This window comes from Plectropomus leopardus, chromosome 20 (genome assembly GCF_008729295.1).
Source record: "Plectropomus leopardus isolate mb chromosome 20, YSFRI_Pleo_2.0, whole genome shotgun sequence".
NCBI classification, from domain to species: Eukaryota; Metazoa; Chordata; class Actinopteri; order Perciformes; family Serranidae; genus Plectropomus; species Plectropomus leopardus.
Window position 1 is genome coordinate 12,394,186 of NC_056482.1, and position 20,350 is coordinate 12,414,535.

The 20,350-nt window shown below is 37.2% G+C and overlaps 1 protein-coding gene across 13 annotated transcripts in view; it reads right to left on the reverse strand.

Annotated features, from left to right (window-relative positions):
- znf618 (zinc finger protein 618) overlaps window positions 1-19,513 on the reverse strand; it is a 39,750-nt gene extending 20,237 nt beyond the window's left edge. For 7 of the 13 annotated variants that reach the window (XM_042508805.1, XM_042508806.1, XM_042508800.1 and 4 more), the window contains exons 1-5: window positions 19,166-19,513; window positions 6,827-7,166; window positions 5,423-5,500; window positions 5,086-5,130; window positions 4,779-4,829 (exon numbers count right to left, since the gene is read on the reverse strand). In XM_042508805.1, the coding sequence (XP_042364739.1) occupies window positions 4,779-4,829; window positions 5,086-5,130; window positions 5,423-5,500; window positions 6,827-7,139 (487 nt within the window). In that variant the 5' untranslated portion in view covers window positions 7,140-7,166; window positions 19,166-19,513. The remainder of the gene's footprint in view (window positions 1-4,778; window positions 4,830-5,085; window positions 5,131-5,422; window positions 5,501-6,826; window positions 7,167-19,165) is intronic. The other 6 variants (XM_042508809.1, XM_042508802.1, XM_042508807.1 and 3 more) reach the window with 4 other exon arrangements.
- Between the last annotated feature and the right edge of the window lie 837 nt (window positions 19,514-20,350).

Genomic DNA, 20,350 nt, shown 5'->3' on the forward strand with positions numbered 1-20,350 from the left:
TAAATGGCTGTCCTAGAAATGTGATACAAGGGGGCACAGGAAAGCCAACAAAGTTGATTTAAAACAACTACTTTCTTCATTTCACAGCAAAAAGGGTTCGTGCAGTTTATGGTAAATTGGAAAAGGAAAAATACAGCGACAAAAGTGATTATTAGGGTGCCTAACTGTAATTGCATTTATAACACCTCAAGGCTCCAACACCATGCATATTCTATAATTTCCCCACCAATTGACATGATTAAAACTATTTTCCACAAATTAGTGGGTTCCTGGCATTTGTCAGTGTAATTACAGCTCACATAACATGATTGCTCCAAGCATAGGTGAGGATGCTTTCTGAGCAAATTGATAACACAGTAACAACACAGATAATTGGTTATAGATGCATGATCCTTACAGGTTGGATTTGTCTCTTTACTTGGATTTTTCTGTGCATTGACTTTTACATGGCTACGAAAGCATAATGCATTCACTCCAGAAGGAGGTCTGTTTCTCTAAATTAACAAGATTATTATCTCAGTATTCTGAGAAAAGTTTTCAGCAAAAAAAAAAATCTGCCTCTGTTTTTCTAACACAATTATTATCTCATTAATTCAGAAAACAAGTCTTTTTTTTCTTGAGTGAATGCATTACTTGTCCCTACATAACCACACAAAAACAAATATAGACTAATACAAATGTAATCCCTCTCAATCATCACATACGACCTACTGGAACTGTGTGGTAATGTATTTATCTATCTGCCAGTATTCTGTTATTTTCTTCTTTCTTTTTTTTTTTTTGCTGTGTTTGAGACATTCCTAGCCACATTCATGGATGAAGAGAGCATTATTAGTCATGCCTCCACTATTACTATACACATGACTGTTATTGCCACATACATAAACTACAATATTTGCATGTAATATTATATGCAATAATAAATTACAGTTATTAATTTTCATGTCTATTACTATTGTTATATGTTATGCTATTGTTACTTTTATTGTAACAATAGCATAGCATTTCTCTTCTAGCATAGCATTTCTCTTCTAGCATAGCATTTCTCTTCTTTCTCTCTTTTCTTTGTATCATTTTGTCATCTACTGTAATTTTACGACATCTATTGCACATCTGTCTGTCTATCTATCCTTAAAAACCCCTTCTCAGATGCTCTTCCTGAGGTTTCTACCATATTTTTCCCTATCATAAGGTTTTCTGGGGAGTTTTTTCTAAGTCAACGTGAGGGTCTAAGGACAGAGGGATGTCATATGCTGTAAAGCCCTCTGAGGCAAATTGTGACTTGTGACAGTGGGCTTTATAAATCAGATTGATTAACTGAACCAAATACAGCATTGGAGGCGGGGCCTGTTCATTCCCATGAAGGTTGCTTGTGCATGATGCCAAAATGATTCAGCCGGTGCTTGTAAAATTACTCAGATGATCAGCACTGCTTTGGCATTGTGCGGCCTGCAGAATAGGCACACTAGAATCAGAGACTTCTACTTACTACTTGCAGTTCAGGGCTCTATCAGCTTGATGGTGATACTCCATTTTGAAAATGGAAGATTTAATTTTTGTTATTTATTAGAATCTTATTATTGAGTTTGTTTATAGCTTATCATCCATTTCAATCAGTTTTGGGTTTTTTTTTTCATTTTTATCTTGTTTTGTTTGTTTTATATGTTCGAAATAAAAATCTATCAACCAATCAACTCCATCGTGCAGCTGCTCTAGAAATTCCAATTGTTATCGGACTGTGGAATTACACTGTTTGGCCACTGTGAAATTTAGCTTCAAAGCCTGGCACATTTGGACACAGGGTGCAGGTGAGGTCTGAACTTTATAAAAAAGTAGCAACCAGGTGCCAGACTGTAAGCAGCAGACATGCAAGAGGAAGCTACAAAAACTGTGGACACAGCAAATCCCGGGCAATATTGTTTGCAAACAGTAACTGACAGTTCCTGCATAATATACCTTTGAGAGACAAGCACAATCTGATATCTGAATCAACTAGACTACTTTCACCATTTTTTTAAAAAGGTTTTTAAAGGGGAAAAAACTCAGAAACCATGCTACGACAACCATGAACATCCTCCACTTCCAATAAAATGTAAGCAACTGGATGTTATATCCTGCAAACTGCTTTTAATGAATGATTATGAAAAATTGCAGAAAACAAGCCTGGGAAAATCCTGCCATTCAACTGAAAATGCAAACTGGCATTTCTATTTCATTTTCATTTGACAAGCACTACAACCGTGACATATTTCATTTTCAAATGCATATGCGTTTTCATCGCACACTGTCTGCCAATTTACCAAAACTGAAAATGCAAAATCCATTTTACATCTGATTTCACAATCAATATGACAGGGTTTTAGTTTAGAATACACATGCAACGACATCTGGTTGCCGTACTGGCCAATCTAATATGAGCAAGTGATAGAACTGTAAAGTCGTGTCTCACAGCAGAAGTATTATCAGCCTCTGATCAGTATTATGGTGTCTGATGAGTACTGTGCAAAAGTCTTAAACTTTGTTATTTTAGCAGTGTTATTATCATCATAAGTATTTATTTCTCAGTAGTCTCTTTGCTAAAAACAACCAGAACATAAAAGAAATGTGTATACAACATTAAAAAGGCAAATATTTCAGAATAAAACAACTTCAACAGGCTTAAGTTTAAAGTATTTAGTGTGACCTCGCTTCCTGCTTACTAAGCATGTCTTGAACTCTCTTGGGCAGACAATATGAAATTTACAACACTGATCTAGTGTATTTACACCAGGTTGCATTCAAGACATGTCCAAAGCTCAATATCGTTTTTTTTAGGTCCCTTTTGTTATGGTTGTAAACTTTCATGTTTTGCATTAAATACTGACTTCAGTCAGAAGCCATGATGTTTCAACTTTTTGGTGTTTTAATGCATTGTGTATGTTCTCTATATTCTTTGTATCTTAATAAAGAGATTACAAAATAAATATGTGTATATCCTCATTACAACTTTGCTTAAACAACAAATCTATGGCAGCCTAAGACTTTTCTACAGTACTGCAAATAGATCTAATAATCAAACCAGACTCCCTGGATCTCATATTATTGTCTCACTGGTACCTGAAGCAACACACCCCCACTAAACCCTGTATTTTTTTTTTAAACGCAGGGCTGTTTTTGGTCTTAACACCCACTTAGTAAGAACTACAGAAAGTTTGTTCTAGCTGCACTTAAAATACTCTCAACAACTCCTCCACAACACTACAGCCTGTGTTGTCTTCTGCTTTTCAAATTTCTCCTATGCCCACACTCCTTCAACAGAGGGATATTTTACAAACCATACTGACTGGAAAATCCAGGCTTTTTATCAGTTGGCCTGGCTGAAGCTTCCTCAGCAGTTTTCATGTAATGATCCAGAGTAAGTTGCTAATAATTAAGAACTAGGGATGTAGGATGTTGGATTTTTTTTTGACGATATCCGATATGCCGATATATAACAAATAATTTGGCAATTAATCGGTACCAATATATACACTTTTTCCTCCACTTAATTTTAGTGATCTTCAAGTCTCTTCTGTGGTGAAACTATCATATTATGCATACTCATTTCATTATGGCCAACCAGCACATGGAAACATGAAATACAATGCTTTTCAGCGTGTGTAGTATTCATTGAAAAATAAGAAACATAATCCAACTTAAGGCTGATGCTTTGAACATATTCAGTTTATCAATTAAGAAAAAAAAAATGGTTTGTGATATCGGCAGGAATCAGCATGTCGGCCAATTCCGATATTTCATTTGAAAGCCAATATCTGCCGATGCTGACATGTCGACTAATATTATTATCATGCATCCCCTCTAAGGACAAGTTTGGTGTTAAGCAGGCTTAAAGTCAAGGTTACATCAATGCCATATTAGCCCCACACCTAAGCTTTAAAATTATTATAATCACTGACAAGTGGAACTAATTTTATTCTTTCTAGGAAAAGCGCCAGGTTTGGGTTTTTTTTTTAATCTATAATAAATTAATTGCTACTAAAACAAGTTATAATTTGCCTCTGCTTGTTTTATCTTTACTTGCTGCCACATTCTTTTGGGGCCTCTTGGACTGATCATAGAAGCAAGTTATATTTAAAAATGCTCTCTTAAATTGGCATGCCAGTCATTATCAAGTACAAAGTCTAAAGTAGCATCAACCAAAAAACTGCTTTGCAGCATGTTCCATCCTCTTACGAATTTTATCTATTAGGGATTTCTTTTTTTTTGGCCAAGCAGCCTCTCTGGCCTACTTATTAACACTGTCACAGACCTTTTGGTTATACAGTGTTTTTATTTCTCACACTGCATAAGAAAGTGTTGTTCTGTCTGCTTCATGATGATTGCTCTTTCTTTTCTCCCTGCCATGTTGATAGTGCTGCCTTTAAGCGATGTGCACATTCATGTAATGATTGCTGAGAGTGCGTGTAGGAAGCTTTATAAATAACTCAAGTACTACTCTGAGGTAGGAGTATTTTTAGTCCTAATCAAACTTTCACCGTGATTCCTGGGAGTGATTTTAAGATGCCTGATAAATAAAGGCCCTGGCAGCTGATATATGATGCGATTTAAAAGAGCAACATCCCCATACCTGCAGTTACCGGCACTTATTTCTATATGCAGTTTCAAGTTTACTTCACTGAAATTAGAGGAACTGATGTTGTCAGACAAAAACATATTGTGATAATCAGAACAGTGTGTCCACCCATGACATGACTGTACCAGAAATATTGAGATAAAATTGGATGTTGCCTTATAGCTACCTGGTATTAGGATGTCACCTATGGGGAGGCGGCTACAGTGAGGAGACAAGACTGATGGGAGAGAGGGAGGGGGACAATGAGGGTAAATAATATGGCTTGTAGCCTACTAAATCACATAGAAACAAAGGTATTTTCAGTTATAAATTGGATGCTTTTTGGATTGCTTTTCAGTCAGCTTTGTGAAAATCTAAAAGATATCTTGTAAAACAACATAATGTCTGTTACATGAGCCAGGTATGAAATAAACAGCTTTTGCTAGCATGCTAATAAACAGTTTTTACTTAATGATGAGCAAAAATGTACTCACTGTTGGGTGCCTGGGGTAGACCATCCGCAACCATACTATCTGATTCTATAGTGGAAAATGGAGGAAAAAACAGTAACAGTCAGTCTGTGAATAGATGAACGCATGCTCACATCTGTTCAAAGCTTCCAACTGGTGCTAAAACTGCTATCTTGCATTGGAGCCATTCAAAGGCCAAAATAAATAACAGAATCAAACAAAATTCTTAGCCAGAACTAGACATGCATGACTCATTTAGAGGAAGCGAATAATTTTAGGTCATACTGTCAAGAGAAGAAAAACACAATGAGCAGTTAGTTGTTATTTAGTTAGATGTTATTTAGAAAAACAGGTGTCTTACCTCTGTGTGCCCTGACGTGCGTCTGAAAGCAGTTATAATACTTGTACTTCTTCCCACAGACGCCACATACGTAGGAACCTGCACGAAAATTCAAAACAGTGTCACATAAACAAAGTGAGAGCATCATCAGGAAAACACACATTAAGCAAATTTGATTTTCATAAAAGTTAATGATCTTAGGTTTCGCTTTGTTCTCAGTCCCAATCTCCACCATTACTACTGTAAATATCTATCTCATGATTATTTCTAAGTAAAACCAAAATATTACCAACAATCAGTCAATATTCTGAGCTCCAAGCAAACATCACCTTCCACACAATGTTTAAATTATTTTCGAATGTATCTTAAAATCTTTTATCAAGTTTTTTTTGCCTGGCAGGGAGAATTACTACAAATCTGATTAATTGATTAAAATTATATGACTGTCAGGAGCCAACAATTAGTATTCAGGGCTAATCGAGGCATTTTTATCTGGTCTGTATAAGCTTCATTTCTAAGCCATTGTTTATTGAATTACAAGTCTGTGAGCTGTCAAAAGGGCTAAATTGCACTCCAAAAAAATTTCAAGAAATGAAAAAAAAACAATTAAAAACCTGCTTTGTGGATTTACTTGTCTAAAACTGATGCAGTCTAGGCTCTAATGTTTATTTTATAGTTTATACTGTTTAAGAGGGGTGATAGCTTGTGGTGCTGTGGAATTATATTGCCTTACACTGACAGAGTTTTCTAATATTTAGTCCTCATTTATATAAATGAGGGTACACTAAATATTACAAATATCATAACCTTCATGAAAGTAGGATTTTTGGAGGACTGTAATCATTTTAGCTAGGTGTACCTAATAAACTGGCAACTGAAAATGCATACAGTACATTTGCATTTGTGCTGTGCAAGGAATTTGCCAAGTGGTTGCTATAATATTAACAAAAATCATCACCACCACCACCACCACCGTGTGAGAGCTTCAAGTTTGTAAATGAGTAGATAAGAGACTCAAATACAAACCTAGCTCATACTACCTCCTTAAAAAAGAGCCCATGCCCTTAATAACAGCGAAATCACATTATCTCAATTACCTCAAATGGTAGAGCCATGCAGATAGTCTTGGTTTTATTCACCCAAGTTCTGAGGTATCTGTCATTAAGATTTTAGATGGCAATCATATACTAAATACAACATAAAATGGAGGTGAATTGAATTTCAGTTGTGCTCACAGGATTGGAAAATTACATTTTAAAAGAATGAACATTGTTTTTGAGGAGAGGCAGTGCTGCTGATTTTTTTTTTAATCTAATTTTTGTTCATGTTCTTTTGTCAGTGAATAATCAAGGTCAGGCTTAAGAGACACCAGACAAGACCGCAGTCAGGAAATGCATGTATATATCCATATGTATATTCACACACCTATGCATGAGTCTGTGCTCTTCGTTGGAGGAGGAGTACCAAGGGCAAACATACCCTCGGTCTGAGCTCTACGGGATCCGCCTCCACTTGATCCGCCATCAGCTCCTCCAATGACAACACAGATCTCAGCAGGGTTGGGATCTCCCACTTTCCCGTTACTCGTCTCGGATGTCCCGGGCTCTTTCTTTACTGTGATGGGTGGTGGAGTTGTACTCTTGGTCTTTGGGGTTAAAGTTGGTGAGGTGCCGTCTGTTGCTGTGCTCCCACCGTCCGCCTGCTCCTTCACAGGATTGGGTGCTTCTTGTACACTCATGACTCCACCTCCTCTGAGCCTGTGCTTCTGTACCAGGAGAATAAACAACAGACAAACAAAGACTTAAATAACATACAGTCTGGATTCAGGCATGACTTCTAAACCAACAATTAGCATCCTTGCAAAATGTTAGCACGACCAGGTCTCCATGTGTCGTTTTGAAACTACCATGGCTACTATGAATGGGAATCGAGAAACACGTTACAGCTGTGAACTGGTTCCAGTCTATTTCATTTACTGATGCTGGCACATTTGTCAAACAGTTGCACGTAACAGTGGTGTAAAAATCATGCATTTATACTGCTGGAAACTTGCAACAAGAAGGAGCCACTGCAGAGAGGAAGAAATGATCCATTGTGAGCAAGTAAGGGTGAAAACAGCAGCAATATGCTGAAAGATCTTTCTACGTAATACAAGCTTAAAGTTTATGCAAGAGTGTAGGGCTACCACTTGAAAGTCGGAGGCTCGAATCATCAGTGAAAGACAGTTAGCTGAGAATGCATGAAGCCGTGTTTTTTTTCTGCGCAGTGTACGTCTAGGGATGTTTTCCTGCGGAGTGAGTGCTCTTAACTTTTGCGCTACTCTCTGCACCTGCAGACATGCTGCAGTGGCACTAAGGGACAGAGAGACCACAATGTAAGGTGATTAAGTGGTGAATTTACAGCTCACAGCACAGTTAACCAGATACAGTCTCTGGCTTTTGTTGATATCTAGTGTCAGCAAAAAATGTTGTTGCACATTTGCAATCTGTCATTTGCTTGTTTACTATACGAAGGGAATGCTGCTGTGACACTGAACGTCTAGCGGAGCCCGTTCAAACTTTATATGAAAAAAAAATGAATTCTTGAATATTCATATTGAACGACTAAATCAGTTTCGACTGGCATAATTTGTCAGATGCAGCCCTACACGAGTGCCAATATTTTCAAACCTAGCAGCATGTCCATTATCGAAGGTAAGCATCATTAATTCTAATGATTTTTGCACCACGCAAGCAGGCCTGGCAGATTTGTTCCTAAGAAACCTAAAATGAAACTAACTCTGTACAAATATTCTCAATTATAATAAATTGATAATAAACAGTCATGCTGAAACCCTGTGAAGGCCTACTTTTTTCATAACAGAAAATTAATTAGGAGTCAATAAGGGAATCAATAAAGAATCTGACAGAATCAATAATGGTATCAATAAAATGTTATCAACTGCGATCCCTAATGGCTACACCACCAATATCCAATATAAAGGGTTGTTTCAATATCAGCTGATATTTGTACCTTCCTAAGTAGCTGCACATAACAAGCCATAGCCTGCGCTGACAACTATTGGAAGTCTCAAAATTAAATAAATAAATAAATAAATAACCCGAAACAAAACCCCTTTTTTCTAAATATACAAGATGTGTGAGATCAAAATGCACAGGAGCCACCACCTGTAAATATATCAGTTTGACGGTCTAATTTTGAGGACAGAAATAAAGGACTTTTTTATTGTAAGAACAGAGAGGCTTAACTGTTCATAAGTGGTCTTTGATTGCATGAATTCCACAACTTTGTGGCACCCAAAAGCTCTCATTTTAAAAATATCCAAATTACACAACTTGCCACTTCAGCACAAGGCTATAAAAGGCCTTGTCAAGAGAATGTGCTCAAAATGCAACCATGCAAAACAGAGTTATGCCAGGATGTCTGATATTATGGAAAGAGGGGAAATTGGTCTTCTAATAATAGCGCACCAATTCAGCAACAACAAGCCTTTTCATAGCCCAATACACCTTTCTTTGGATATGAAACACGGCCACGAAGCCTCGGCAAACAGGCACACCAACTGGATAATTTTGACACAAAATATTTCAGGCTTTTGGTTCAAATTGTTAACTTTTAACTGCAAAAAATAAGAAAAGTGAAAGAAAAGTATTGTAGGTTCAATCATACGCAACACTTGGCGGGCCTGAGGGTTGTGCAAGTTGAGGGGTTTTTTGTATTTCCTAATACATTAGAACCCTGTCTAGGGAACAAGCTTGAGCATGACTTTGGATTTTACATAGAATCGTAAATTCTTTGTGTAGTAAAGTACTGGGGCCATTATTGTCGCAGAAGTATTTGTGTGTGTAACGTTTTTCGTAACTGTAATTCAGTTTGTGTGCATAGTAAGATTTTTTCTTACACAAATGTGTGGCTATGGAAATGTAAATACACACATCATGCAACTAAGTACATCTTTACTCACATCCAAGTGTCAACTGTCTGCAATAAATTCCAGAGATAGCAATTTAAATTTGACTCAGCAAATATTTCTTCCTTGTGAACACACTATTTTTCTATCTATCTATATCTGTAGTCTGTCAGGTTCATGGTGTCATTTCAGTCAAAACATTTAAAATTTGTATTCACGTTCACCATAGCACAGTGTTTTCTGGTTTTCACAAATGTATGTTAAGTTACTGAAATAGTTCTAATTTGGTAGTACACAATAAATGCAGGATTGCAGATGCATTTTGATTATATCATTTTGGAAATATATCCACACATATATAGTGGTTGCACTTGCAGAATTGCATATTATAGAATACTGGACAAAAGGCATTGGCAGAGGTCTGCCCTTGCAATTAAAAAAGCTTTACTTTTTATTTTCCATTACTATTCTCAATGCTGAGTATTTCTTATTTGCATTCATTTTTTGTGCATTTCTCATTTTAAAGATGAAATAGCATTTCCATTTCTGGTTTTTCAATTTCCCTTTCCATTAGTCTTGTCACAGTGTCTGGTTTCACCAGTGGCATAAGGTGTACAGCAACTGTGTACACCTGTGTAATTTTATCCACACTGTCTGTGGTCTGAAAGTGTGAGCAGAAATGAGCCAACAAGCTGCTTATACTCACAGGTTATGTTTGCAACCGTGTTAAGACCAATGAAGAAAATACTGTTGTGGAAAAGAGAAAATGTCTTGACTACTGTACGTAACTACAGACATGAACCAGACATCTGCTTAACTAATTTATAAGCCAGGTTCATACAATTTTAACTATACGGTCATGAGTACAATTTTAAACCACACATTTGTAAAACATACATTTGTGTAATACACATGACTGCATCACATCAGTAGCGTAAAAGCAGGTTTACTCAGCCCAGATTAGTTTTGCGTGAGTTGGGTTCCAATCAAGATAACAAGTAAGTTTAAAATACATTTTATTATTGCTTGCCATCTTTTTGTTCAATTAAAGTTTCACAACAGAACAGGTTATATGAAGAGAGTCTGAGTTTGGTGAACATTAATCCTAGAAGTAATCACTGTTATTAATTTTAGACAATTGTTCAACATCTTGTATTATATTTGAAAACAGTCACAGTAATTATAAGATAACAGTAAAATTCATACTGTCTCATTAATTGAAATATTAACAAAAAGAGATGTAGAGCTGTAGCAATTAGTTGGTTAATCTAATGGTCTATTGACAGAAAAAAAAAAATAACTATTTGACATTACTGAAGTCAATTCATCAATTGACTGACAATTCTGCTGGAAAAATGCTGAACTGTCAATCAACTGATGAATTTCCAAAATGATCCATCCACCTGACAGGTGTGGCATATTAAAATGTTGATTAAACAGCATCATAATTACAGAGACGCACATTGGAATTGTCACAAAAAAGGGCCACTATAAAATGTTGGAAAAGTTATTTGTAAGGGCTTCACATGGCTACAGCTACAGAAATGCTTTTGTCACAGACACCCCAAAGAATCAGTCAGTATTGCGACACATCTCTTACACACAGTTGATCAGGCTGTTGATTTTGGCCTGTGGAGTGTTTGCCCAATCTTCTTCAATAACTGCAAAGTTGCTGGATATTGGCAGGAATTAGAACACGCTGTCGCTAATCCAGAGCATCAGAGCATCCCAAAAATGCTCAATGTGAAACATATCCAGTGAGCATGCAGGTCATGCAAGAGCTGGGATGTTTTCAGATTTGAGGAAGTGTTTAAAGATCCTTGCAACATGGGGCCATGCATAATCACTCTGTAACATGAGGTCATGGCGGTGGATGAATGCTGTGACATGCCGTGGATCTCCAAATCTCATCACAGAATGTCTGTGCATTCAAATTGCCATAAATAAAATGCACCTGTGCTTGTTGTCTGTAGCTCATGCCAGCCTATACCCTAACCCAACGGCCTTCATGGGGCACTCTGTTCACCGCGTTAGCATTAGCATACCGCTCGTCTCTCATCTGCCTCGTACAGTGGAAAGCAAGATTCGTGCATCAACACTTCTTCAAAGTGCCAGACGCCATCAACGCTGAGCAGCTGCCCTCTCAAGTAGTTTACGACAGAGCTGCAGTCAGGTCAAGACCCCGGTAATGACAATGATCATGCAGACAAACTTCCCTGTGATGGTTTATGACAGTTTGTGCAGAAATTCTCTGGTTGTGCAAAGCAACTGTTGCATCAGTTGTTCAGGTGGCTGGTTTCAGATGTTCCTGAAGGTGAAGATGTTGGATGTGAAGGTCCTGTTCATGTCTGGTTACATTTGGTCTGAGGTTGTAAGGTTGTTTGGATGTACTGCCAAATTCTCAAAAAAAAACAACAATGGAGACTGCTTATGGCAGTGAAATGAACATTCAGTTCACGGGCAAAAGCTTTGCTGGACATTCCTGCAGTCAGCCTGCCAATGGCACACTTCCTCAAAAACTGTGGCGTTGTGTTGTGACAAAACTGCACATTTTAAAGTGCCCTTTTATTGTGTCAATCCCAAGGCACACCTGTGTAGTGATCATTCTGTTTTATCAGCATCTTAATATGCTACCCCTGTCAGGCAGATAGATTATCTGCCAAGGAGAAATGCTGACTCAAAGGGATTTGAACAAATTGTGCACCAAATAGAGAAAAAAAGCCTTTTGTGTGTGTAGAAAAAAAAAACTTAAATCTTTTATTTTAACTTGTAAAAATGGGAGCAAAAACAATAGTGTTAAATTATTTTTGGTCAGTGAATAACATCATCCAAGACTCTGGGAAATATTTTTCATTGTTCTATGGTGGTTTGTAGACCAATAATCCAATTGATTAAATGAGAATTTTCAGATTAATCTGTATTTAAAATAATCATTAAATGAAGCCCTAATTATATACAAGCACTGTTTAAAACAAGCAAACAAAAACAGATTTGACTTAAATTATGAAACATAAAGGTCACATAAATATGCAGTCTATTGGTGAACCAAAGCAACAGCCAATCACATATAATTACATATTTATAATGTCTTGATTATTTATTTAATATTTGACTCTCTAGGTCTTTGGGCTGGATATCTAACCTATAACCAAGTAGTATCAAAACTTCAGTGTTTTTGTATGCAGATCTAGAACAAAAAAAAAGTATGGATTTACTTGTAGCTGATAACTGCAAGTGTTTTTCAATTTAATGTGACATGAAATGGGCATGAGCTCCAGTCCATACAGTCTGTGCTGTCATTAAGTCAAGCACAGTGTAACTGATGGATTTGGCAGCTCAGTGTACTGAGATGCCACCAAAACCTGCTAAAGTATGACTGTAACGTCTGGTGGCATAAAACGCAACTGAATGCTTCCATTCACACAATGAGTAGCGAATGTAGTACCCTGTTGGTATCAGTATCACTTTAAGGGTACTGGTACCTTAATTTTTTAAACCATACCCAGCCCTACTGGGTCTACAAACCAGAGCAGCAGATATTTACCATCAGTCTGAAGGGTTCATGTGTTATTCCTGTGTGCAAAAACAGTGTTATTTATGAATGTAACATTATTTTCATCTGAGGCTAAATCTAAATAAAACATCTTGTACATGCAGTTGTCACACTAAATTGAAAAGTAAATTTTGTATGCAGGCATTTCCACAGACATATTTTGGGTCAGCAAAGTTAGTGTCCTATTTATTGTCTACACAGCAGTGCCAAATTTTACATCCCAGTGACGTCATAAACAGAGAGGCCAGTTCTCTATTTTCTAGGTTTAGCAATGAAGTGTCTTGGGTTCAAGTGGACAACCATTTTCAGATATTTTAGATCCATCGAGTTAAGGTTAGACAAATGATCATAAATGTTTTGTTTCTGGTGGATTTGTTTCTGTGCAAACTGTACTAATATCATAGAAACATTGTTTAATAGAACACACATAACATCTATCATATATATATACACACACACACACACACACACACACACACACACACACACACAAATATCTCTAGAAACTGCTCCTAACAAGGCTTGTTGCAGTGAACAGAATCGTCATACGGTCCACAATATTACATCAGTGAAATTCCACTCGTCCATAATGTCATGTAACTTTCTGTAAAAATCCAATTAATTCAATGAGCTTCACAGCAGACGTGCAGCACCATTTATGAGTATGAAAACAAAAATGATATCCACAAAAATAAATAGCACCTGCAAGGAAAGGGGATTCAATTTTAACATTTTCTGACTCATGGAGAAAGACATGATGTAATTGCAGATAGATTATGGGAGAGAATTTGTTTGCCAAAATCAACTTCTCCAGTACGGCAGTAGTTTAAGTTCAGCCTTGAGCCAGCTTCTCTCTGCAAGTTTGCTGAAGGTATACTGGAAAATTTCGTGATGTCTGTTTTCCATTTTCACTACACTTACAGAGTCTAGACTGAAAAGCGTAGCTACAGTATGTGGTCAGTCGGCCGGTGTTTTGGGTGTGGGTTTGTAAGCAATTTTTTTAAAAATACAGTTTTATAGTTTTTGTCTTGCTGAAAATGCAGTGTGAAAAGTGTGTTTCTGTGCAAATTTCACAGTGAGACACGAAGAATACAGTCAAGCCAGGCATCTCTGTCTCAGCATTTTTTCAACTCGTAGCCTAAGGGTAACAATTTCAAAGTCGACAATATCGGTATCTGGCGTTGTTCTGGCAGAACTTACACTGGTATGAAAATGTTCTACCGTGACAAGACTAATCCCCCATGCATACAAAAAGCAATGTGTCATCATTGTTCTTTTGTGAATGATAGAGTAAAAGGCCTTCTGTCAGCTTAACTTCCAGCCACAACAAATGAAGACAGCACAAATACACTGACTCTCAACTTTGATGATTCAAGATCGGTCTCATTGCAAGCTGGGGAACTAAGTAGATTTACTCAAAATGAAGGTAATTGTACTTCAGTTACATTTATCCATTTCACTGTATTTCAGACAGATATATTGTACATAATGTAGAGATAACTGACAAACTAAGATTTAACATTAAAAAAGTAAAAATATAAAATAGAACACATTGTTAAAGACTATACCAGTTGCCCCCCCCCGTCAGGTTGGGGCCCTTTGCCACATTTAAGGGACATTATCCTTCTAAACTTCTCACATGGTTTTATTTAATTAACACTTTGAAGTCCAAGGAGATAAAATTATCCATTATTTCACTAAAAAGTAAAGATTGGAGATTTGTGTAGCAGGACTTGTTTTTATTCTTTACTCTCCAATTATCGCAGATTTATTTCGTGACCCTTCAGGGGCCTGACCGCTTGGTTGGAAACCACTGGACTGAACTATGTAACCGTATACATTGTAATATGTTACAACTTAAGCTAAACTCTGACCAGCTATAGTGCAATGCTGCTTACACATTGATGAACAGTAACAGGGTTTTGTTTTTTTTGGCAGAGTGAGCAGTTTTACTTTTGAAGCTTATATTTTTCCAATAATTCCTATGTACTTTTACTTTAGTAGGGTTTTGGATGTAGTAATTTTATTTGTAAGTGAGTATTTGTACATTGTTGCACTGGTACTTTTAAATTAGCAAAGGATTTGAGTAGTTCTTCCACCACTGTTCATAACTTTCAGTAACTGTGTTTTCTTTATCTTCCAAAAGTCTGCTTTTGTTTGGAAAAACAATAGGAAACTCTCTATTAGCACCATTTGCTCACAGAATGCTAACAAAGGTCCTCAGCGCTCACTAACCACTACCAGCCTATTCTGTATCTGACAGGAGTCAGTTGCTGAAAATGAAAATGAAATAATGGCTAAATCAAGAGACTTTTGTCAACTGTAATCAAATGAAATAATGGCAAAGACGCATGCACTGCATACGTGAATTAGATCAATCTCTTAGTCATCCACTGCAATATTCCCTGTGCAACATTGTAAATGCATACCCTGAATATATGAAATGCCTGTTGTGGCCTGTTTTCTTCTAATTAAAGTCAAAATGCAAAATTAGCCATCTGGCCTTCTGTTCTTTCATAGTCTGAGGCTTCTGATATACTGTAACCTACAGCACCAGGCACAAGAAAATCTAGGCTAAACCAGATGCACACTTGCTTGATGTTTTTTTTTTACAAATAAAACACAACCTACACCAACTAAAACAAAAAAAAGGCAGTGTAGTTAAATTAAATCATCAAATTCTGTTTGCAATATCGAGGATCTACAGGATCTCTATTGTTGTAATAGGCACTGAAGTAAGCAGGGGTGGGTGGCGATGTGATTTATGTTAAACTATTAAACGAGTTTTCCCTTTGTGATTTGGTCCAGCTGTGTTTTAAAATGCCAATGCATGCATATTAAAAACAATATATTATATCACTGCACTAAATGTAAACTAGGATTACAGAATAAGGAGGTTAGGCATACAAGAAAAAACATCTCTAGGACATACCTCTGTTCAGAATTCAGCGCTTAGTCGAGGTACTTAAAATAATTGGCCTATATTTGGGCAGTACAGTATCTGCCTCTGCACAATAATGAAGTAAATCAATCATCGTGCTTGGTTAAAGCAAAAAGAGAAAAAAAATCCAGTGCGTCTAACTTAGAGAGATTTTCTTACTTTGAATTGTACCTTGCAAAGCCAAAAATCACTGTGCTCTGCATGTTAAGTGGACCGAAATAGAGATTCCAAATATAAAATACAAATTTGTTTAAGGCTCATGAAAATGGTTCCACTCTGGAGGGATTAAAAATAGGAATCAGCTAAAATGGGGGATGGTGGGGGTCACTTCAATCACTGCTTTCACTGCATGTTTGTATTATCCCGAGCAGAGTCAGTGACTAGGAGCAAGGTTTAACCGAAACCTGTTTCACACTAAATGTTTTTGCTTTCCCTGTTTCTTTAATCAAATGCACACTTTTTTCTGTCCCCTGTAATAAATGTCTTCCAAGATGCTGTATGACCAATGATTTCAAAAAGCAATAATGCAGAGAAATGGATAAATCCCCCCCCTCCCTCCGCCGACCCACCCCACCTCACACACACACACGGGATGCTCTGGAAAAAGAAACTGTGTCGTCTAGTAAAATTCCATCAGCATACACTCAAAACCCCCATAAAAACCTTTTCAATCTATATGTTAATGCCACGAATTAAAATTTAATAACAAGAGATATTGAAAAGCAGACTTGAATTATACAAAAATAAATCCTGAAAGATCAGGCCCCTAAAATTAGAAATTCAGGGCGGCATCCGGTCTGCTGCTAAACCCTTGTAGGCTGGCAGATTAAATTTTTGATGAAAATCAAAATTGCACTGCACACTGACGCAAGCGCAGCAAACCTGGCACTATTGTGATTTATGGATTCATTAAACCCGCGGGAGTTTCACCCCTCCCCTTTTCACTCAAAGAAATGAGATTTGCCCTGCTGAAAATTTGTATTTTCAGAAAAGCTACTCAGGCTCTGCTCTACCTTCAGAAAATGGTCAAGGAAAAAAAGAAGCTTCTGTGTACATAACCACTGCACGTAAACAGGCCTAATTTTCATTGCTGCAGCAATTGAACGTCCTTATGCATTATTCATGAAACCAATAAGGTTCATTTTTACAAAGGAAGAGGCAGGAAAAATATGTGCAGAATGCACAGAATTTTTTTTTTTTTTTAATGCAGCAGCCCCAACCCCTGAAAAGCCGTTCCCTGGAGACTAATTTAAGTGAAGCCATTTTCAGACATTTTCAACATGCCACTAAGAAAATGACTGAACACAAGATGTTCGCTATGTTTATAGAGGATGTATGTTTGTTCAGGCACATCTAAGCACAAATCAGGAATCTGTAATTGTAGATTAGCAAAAAAGAGCTGGCATGACATCAAAGGCAGAAACTGTTTGTGTAACACCGCTTACCCTTTAAATGAAAAACAAAAACCTCTGTACTTAGTTAATGACAATTAGAGCAGCAACTATGTTTCAAACAGGGAAACGCACAGACTGTGATATGATCCTCCACCATCTAATGTTTATCAGTGCCTAGAAGGACAAGTTTCACCTCTCCATCCAAACTATTCGCTCCAAATATCCTCAGTGAATCAGAGCTTTTGTTCTTTTAAGTGCAGACAGACCAGCATTCCTCTTACCTTGCTTAAAACGAGAACACTCCCAGAATGCAGTTCCCGTTAACCATATCAGTGTTTAAGGTGTTTTTCATTGCAACACTGCAGCATTATGTTTTATAACTTATTACACGGTCCTTCAGGTATTCTGCATATAAACATTCCCATCACTCACAGGGTGATCCAACCCTATTAAACCCATGACACTGGTTGCCTCTCTTCACTCCTGTACTTTAAACTCAAACTCCTGCATTTTGATTAGACATTGCAAGCAAAGGTCAGAATTTACACCCCGATTTTTGCATACCGACCATACAATTTCCGCCAGCTCTTTCAAATTTATACAGATTTGAAGGTCAGCATTGAAATTACCCACAGCAAAATGGCCTCTGCAGTTTCCCTTACATTAAAATAAAAAGCAAGCCGTGCAAGATGGGAAACTGTTTGGCGTCTGCAGGATTAATATAAACAGTACAGCCACTGGTTGTGATTGTTTTTCCTGCCCTCAAATTATGCTGACATGGTCTTTCTTCTTCCAGTGCTGTTCAGTACACTTTGGATAGTTATTTTCCACTTAGACATTTCCAATCTCTACAAATAAAAGTCCAAATTGTTCCATGTTTACTAAGTAGTAAATTATATCTGTATACCCACTGGGCTACAAAAATACACATTCATTCATAAGAAAGCAAGGGGAAAATCACACTTAATGTGCATGTAAGACCACCAAAAAATTGAGGTGGATTTAGCTGATTTTTTTCTCACAGACTGACACTCTTTCATGAATGCTTTAGCAAAATAATCAAAGTCAAGGATCATGAATAAAAACCAAAGAAAGAGAAGCATTATCTTGCACAGTGCTTTAAATGCAGTATTTAAAGGTCATTTTGCATAAAATGGCATAAAAAGCACAAGATTGACACAAATCCAAAATAAAGGCTATCTATCTATAGATGGCTTCTACTTGTTGAAAAAAGCATAAAGACGTGTCCACCGGCACAAACTACCATTCAATTGAATAAACAAGTCGCAAAACTAGTCTCATTACAATTTTTTCTTTTTTTTTTTTGTAATTTCCAAAATGACTGCCTACAGGTGGCGCCAATGACCCCCAGATTTTAAACCCCCCCATCTTCCTAAAAATAAAATTCGAAATGTGTTTAGACATGACGACAGTTTGGTGTTTTTTCTCGTCTGTCTAGAAATGAAAACCAAGCCGTCAAATACAAGCAAAACTAGCGTCAGTGTTGTGTGAGTTTCAGGGGAGAAACTCCGAGGCTCTGCTCAAATTTGCAGGAAAATTCACAAAACATGGCTGCAGGAGGTTTTTGTGTTTCAGATTGTTCCTCCCCTCATCGTCCTTCATGTTGCCACTATCGCCTGGTCCCCTTGCTCTACCGAAATATTTTACCAACCTATGTGGTGAAACGTTACATGTGAACAAACTAGCTGCACAGACGACTAGTCAGCAGTTACACGGAAAGTTCATTACGAAAATTCAGGCAAAAAAAAACATCAACAGATTAGGACTATTTCGGATGGCTTCAAAGCCTGCACCTGGTTCACAGGCTGGAAATATTAGTGCGAAAAACACCGCCAGGTCTCGTTTGTTAAGTAGGACTGAAACTTAACAGTCGCTGCTGAAAATTTCGAAAAAATTGAAGATTTCTAAATCAGAAAAAAAAGAAAACACAGCGGGTCTGACATACCTCCAAAAACGATGCAGCTCATGCGAAACAGGCTCCCGCTCCAGAAATCTTCCCTCCCCGACCAGAGGTGACTGCACAACTGCTTCCTCAAAAAAAAATTGTGAATTAGTTATGAGAAATTCCAAATGTTGCAAATTTTCACCACAGCGGGTTTTTTGCTCTTCCTCCGCGACACGCTACGTTACATTTTAGAAAAGAGTAATGGCGTAATGAATCATGAATTTGCCGAGGTTTACTTCAGTCCGTGCAAGCTCTCCGTTTCTGCCTCGCACGGGGGGGGTTTGTGTTGCGGTTCCTCCTGTGGAAATTTCGTCCGCCATATACAAGGGCAGATTCCGAAATTGCAGCGCCGGCCTGGCTGTATATTAGCCTACATGAAAAAAAAAAAAAGAAAGAAAAAGGAAAAAAGTCTGGGAAGAAGACGGAAAAAATGGTTGGCCGACTATGAAGTTACGCAGTGAAAAAAAGAGCCTGGAAATTACGCAGAGGAAAAAATTCTCATGTGAACTGACAACATTATATTGGATGCTCTTTCTGCAGCTTTACATTAGATGTGGGACCATTTTGATCAGATAAGAGATTGAGTCAATGATCAGGCGAATGTAGCTGATGGACATGTTCTGTGTTAAACTATCACAGCTGTTTGGCCACATCTATTTCACAGTTTTTTTTTCCCCCCCAAATGTTTTCCTTGATGCTATTTTTAAATGGAAAGGAGGATAGCCGCATTTTTCCATTCCCTTTCAGGACTGAAGTTGTCCAATTAATCAGTGTGCATGATGAAACCCGAATTAAAATTCTCACCAGACTTTAATCAAAAATAGTGACAAACAAATGAACTCACTGGTGTTGCAGCAGTCACTTTGTTTTAGGGTTACCTATTAAGAGCAAGTTTTTGGTTGGCCAACACATTTTCATTTCAAAACCCTGCTCTGAGAATTAGCAATCTTTTTCTCTTTTGAAATAGTTTAGTTCTTGTTTCTAGAGAAAAGTTGTTTTTTGTGCCAAGATGTTCAAAGATACAGCTTTTGCTTAATGATGAAAAGTGTGTCCAATAAATGAATTGTGCAGGCATTCTTTAGGCTGTTAATGTGGGTTGAATTATTTAGACTAAGCAATAACATAAACATGCACACTAATAATAACAGTACTAATAATCATGATGATAATAAAAATTATCTTAAG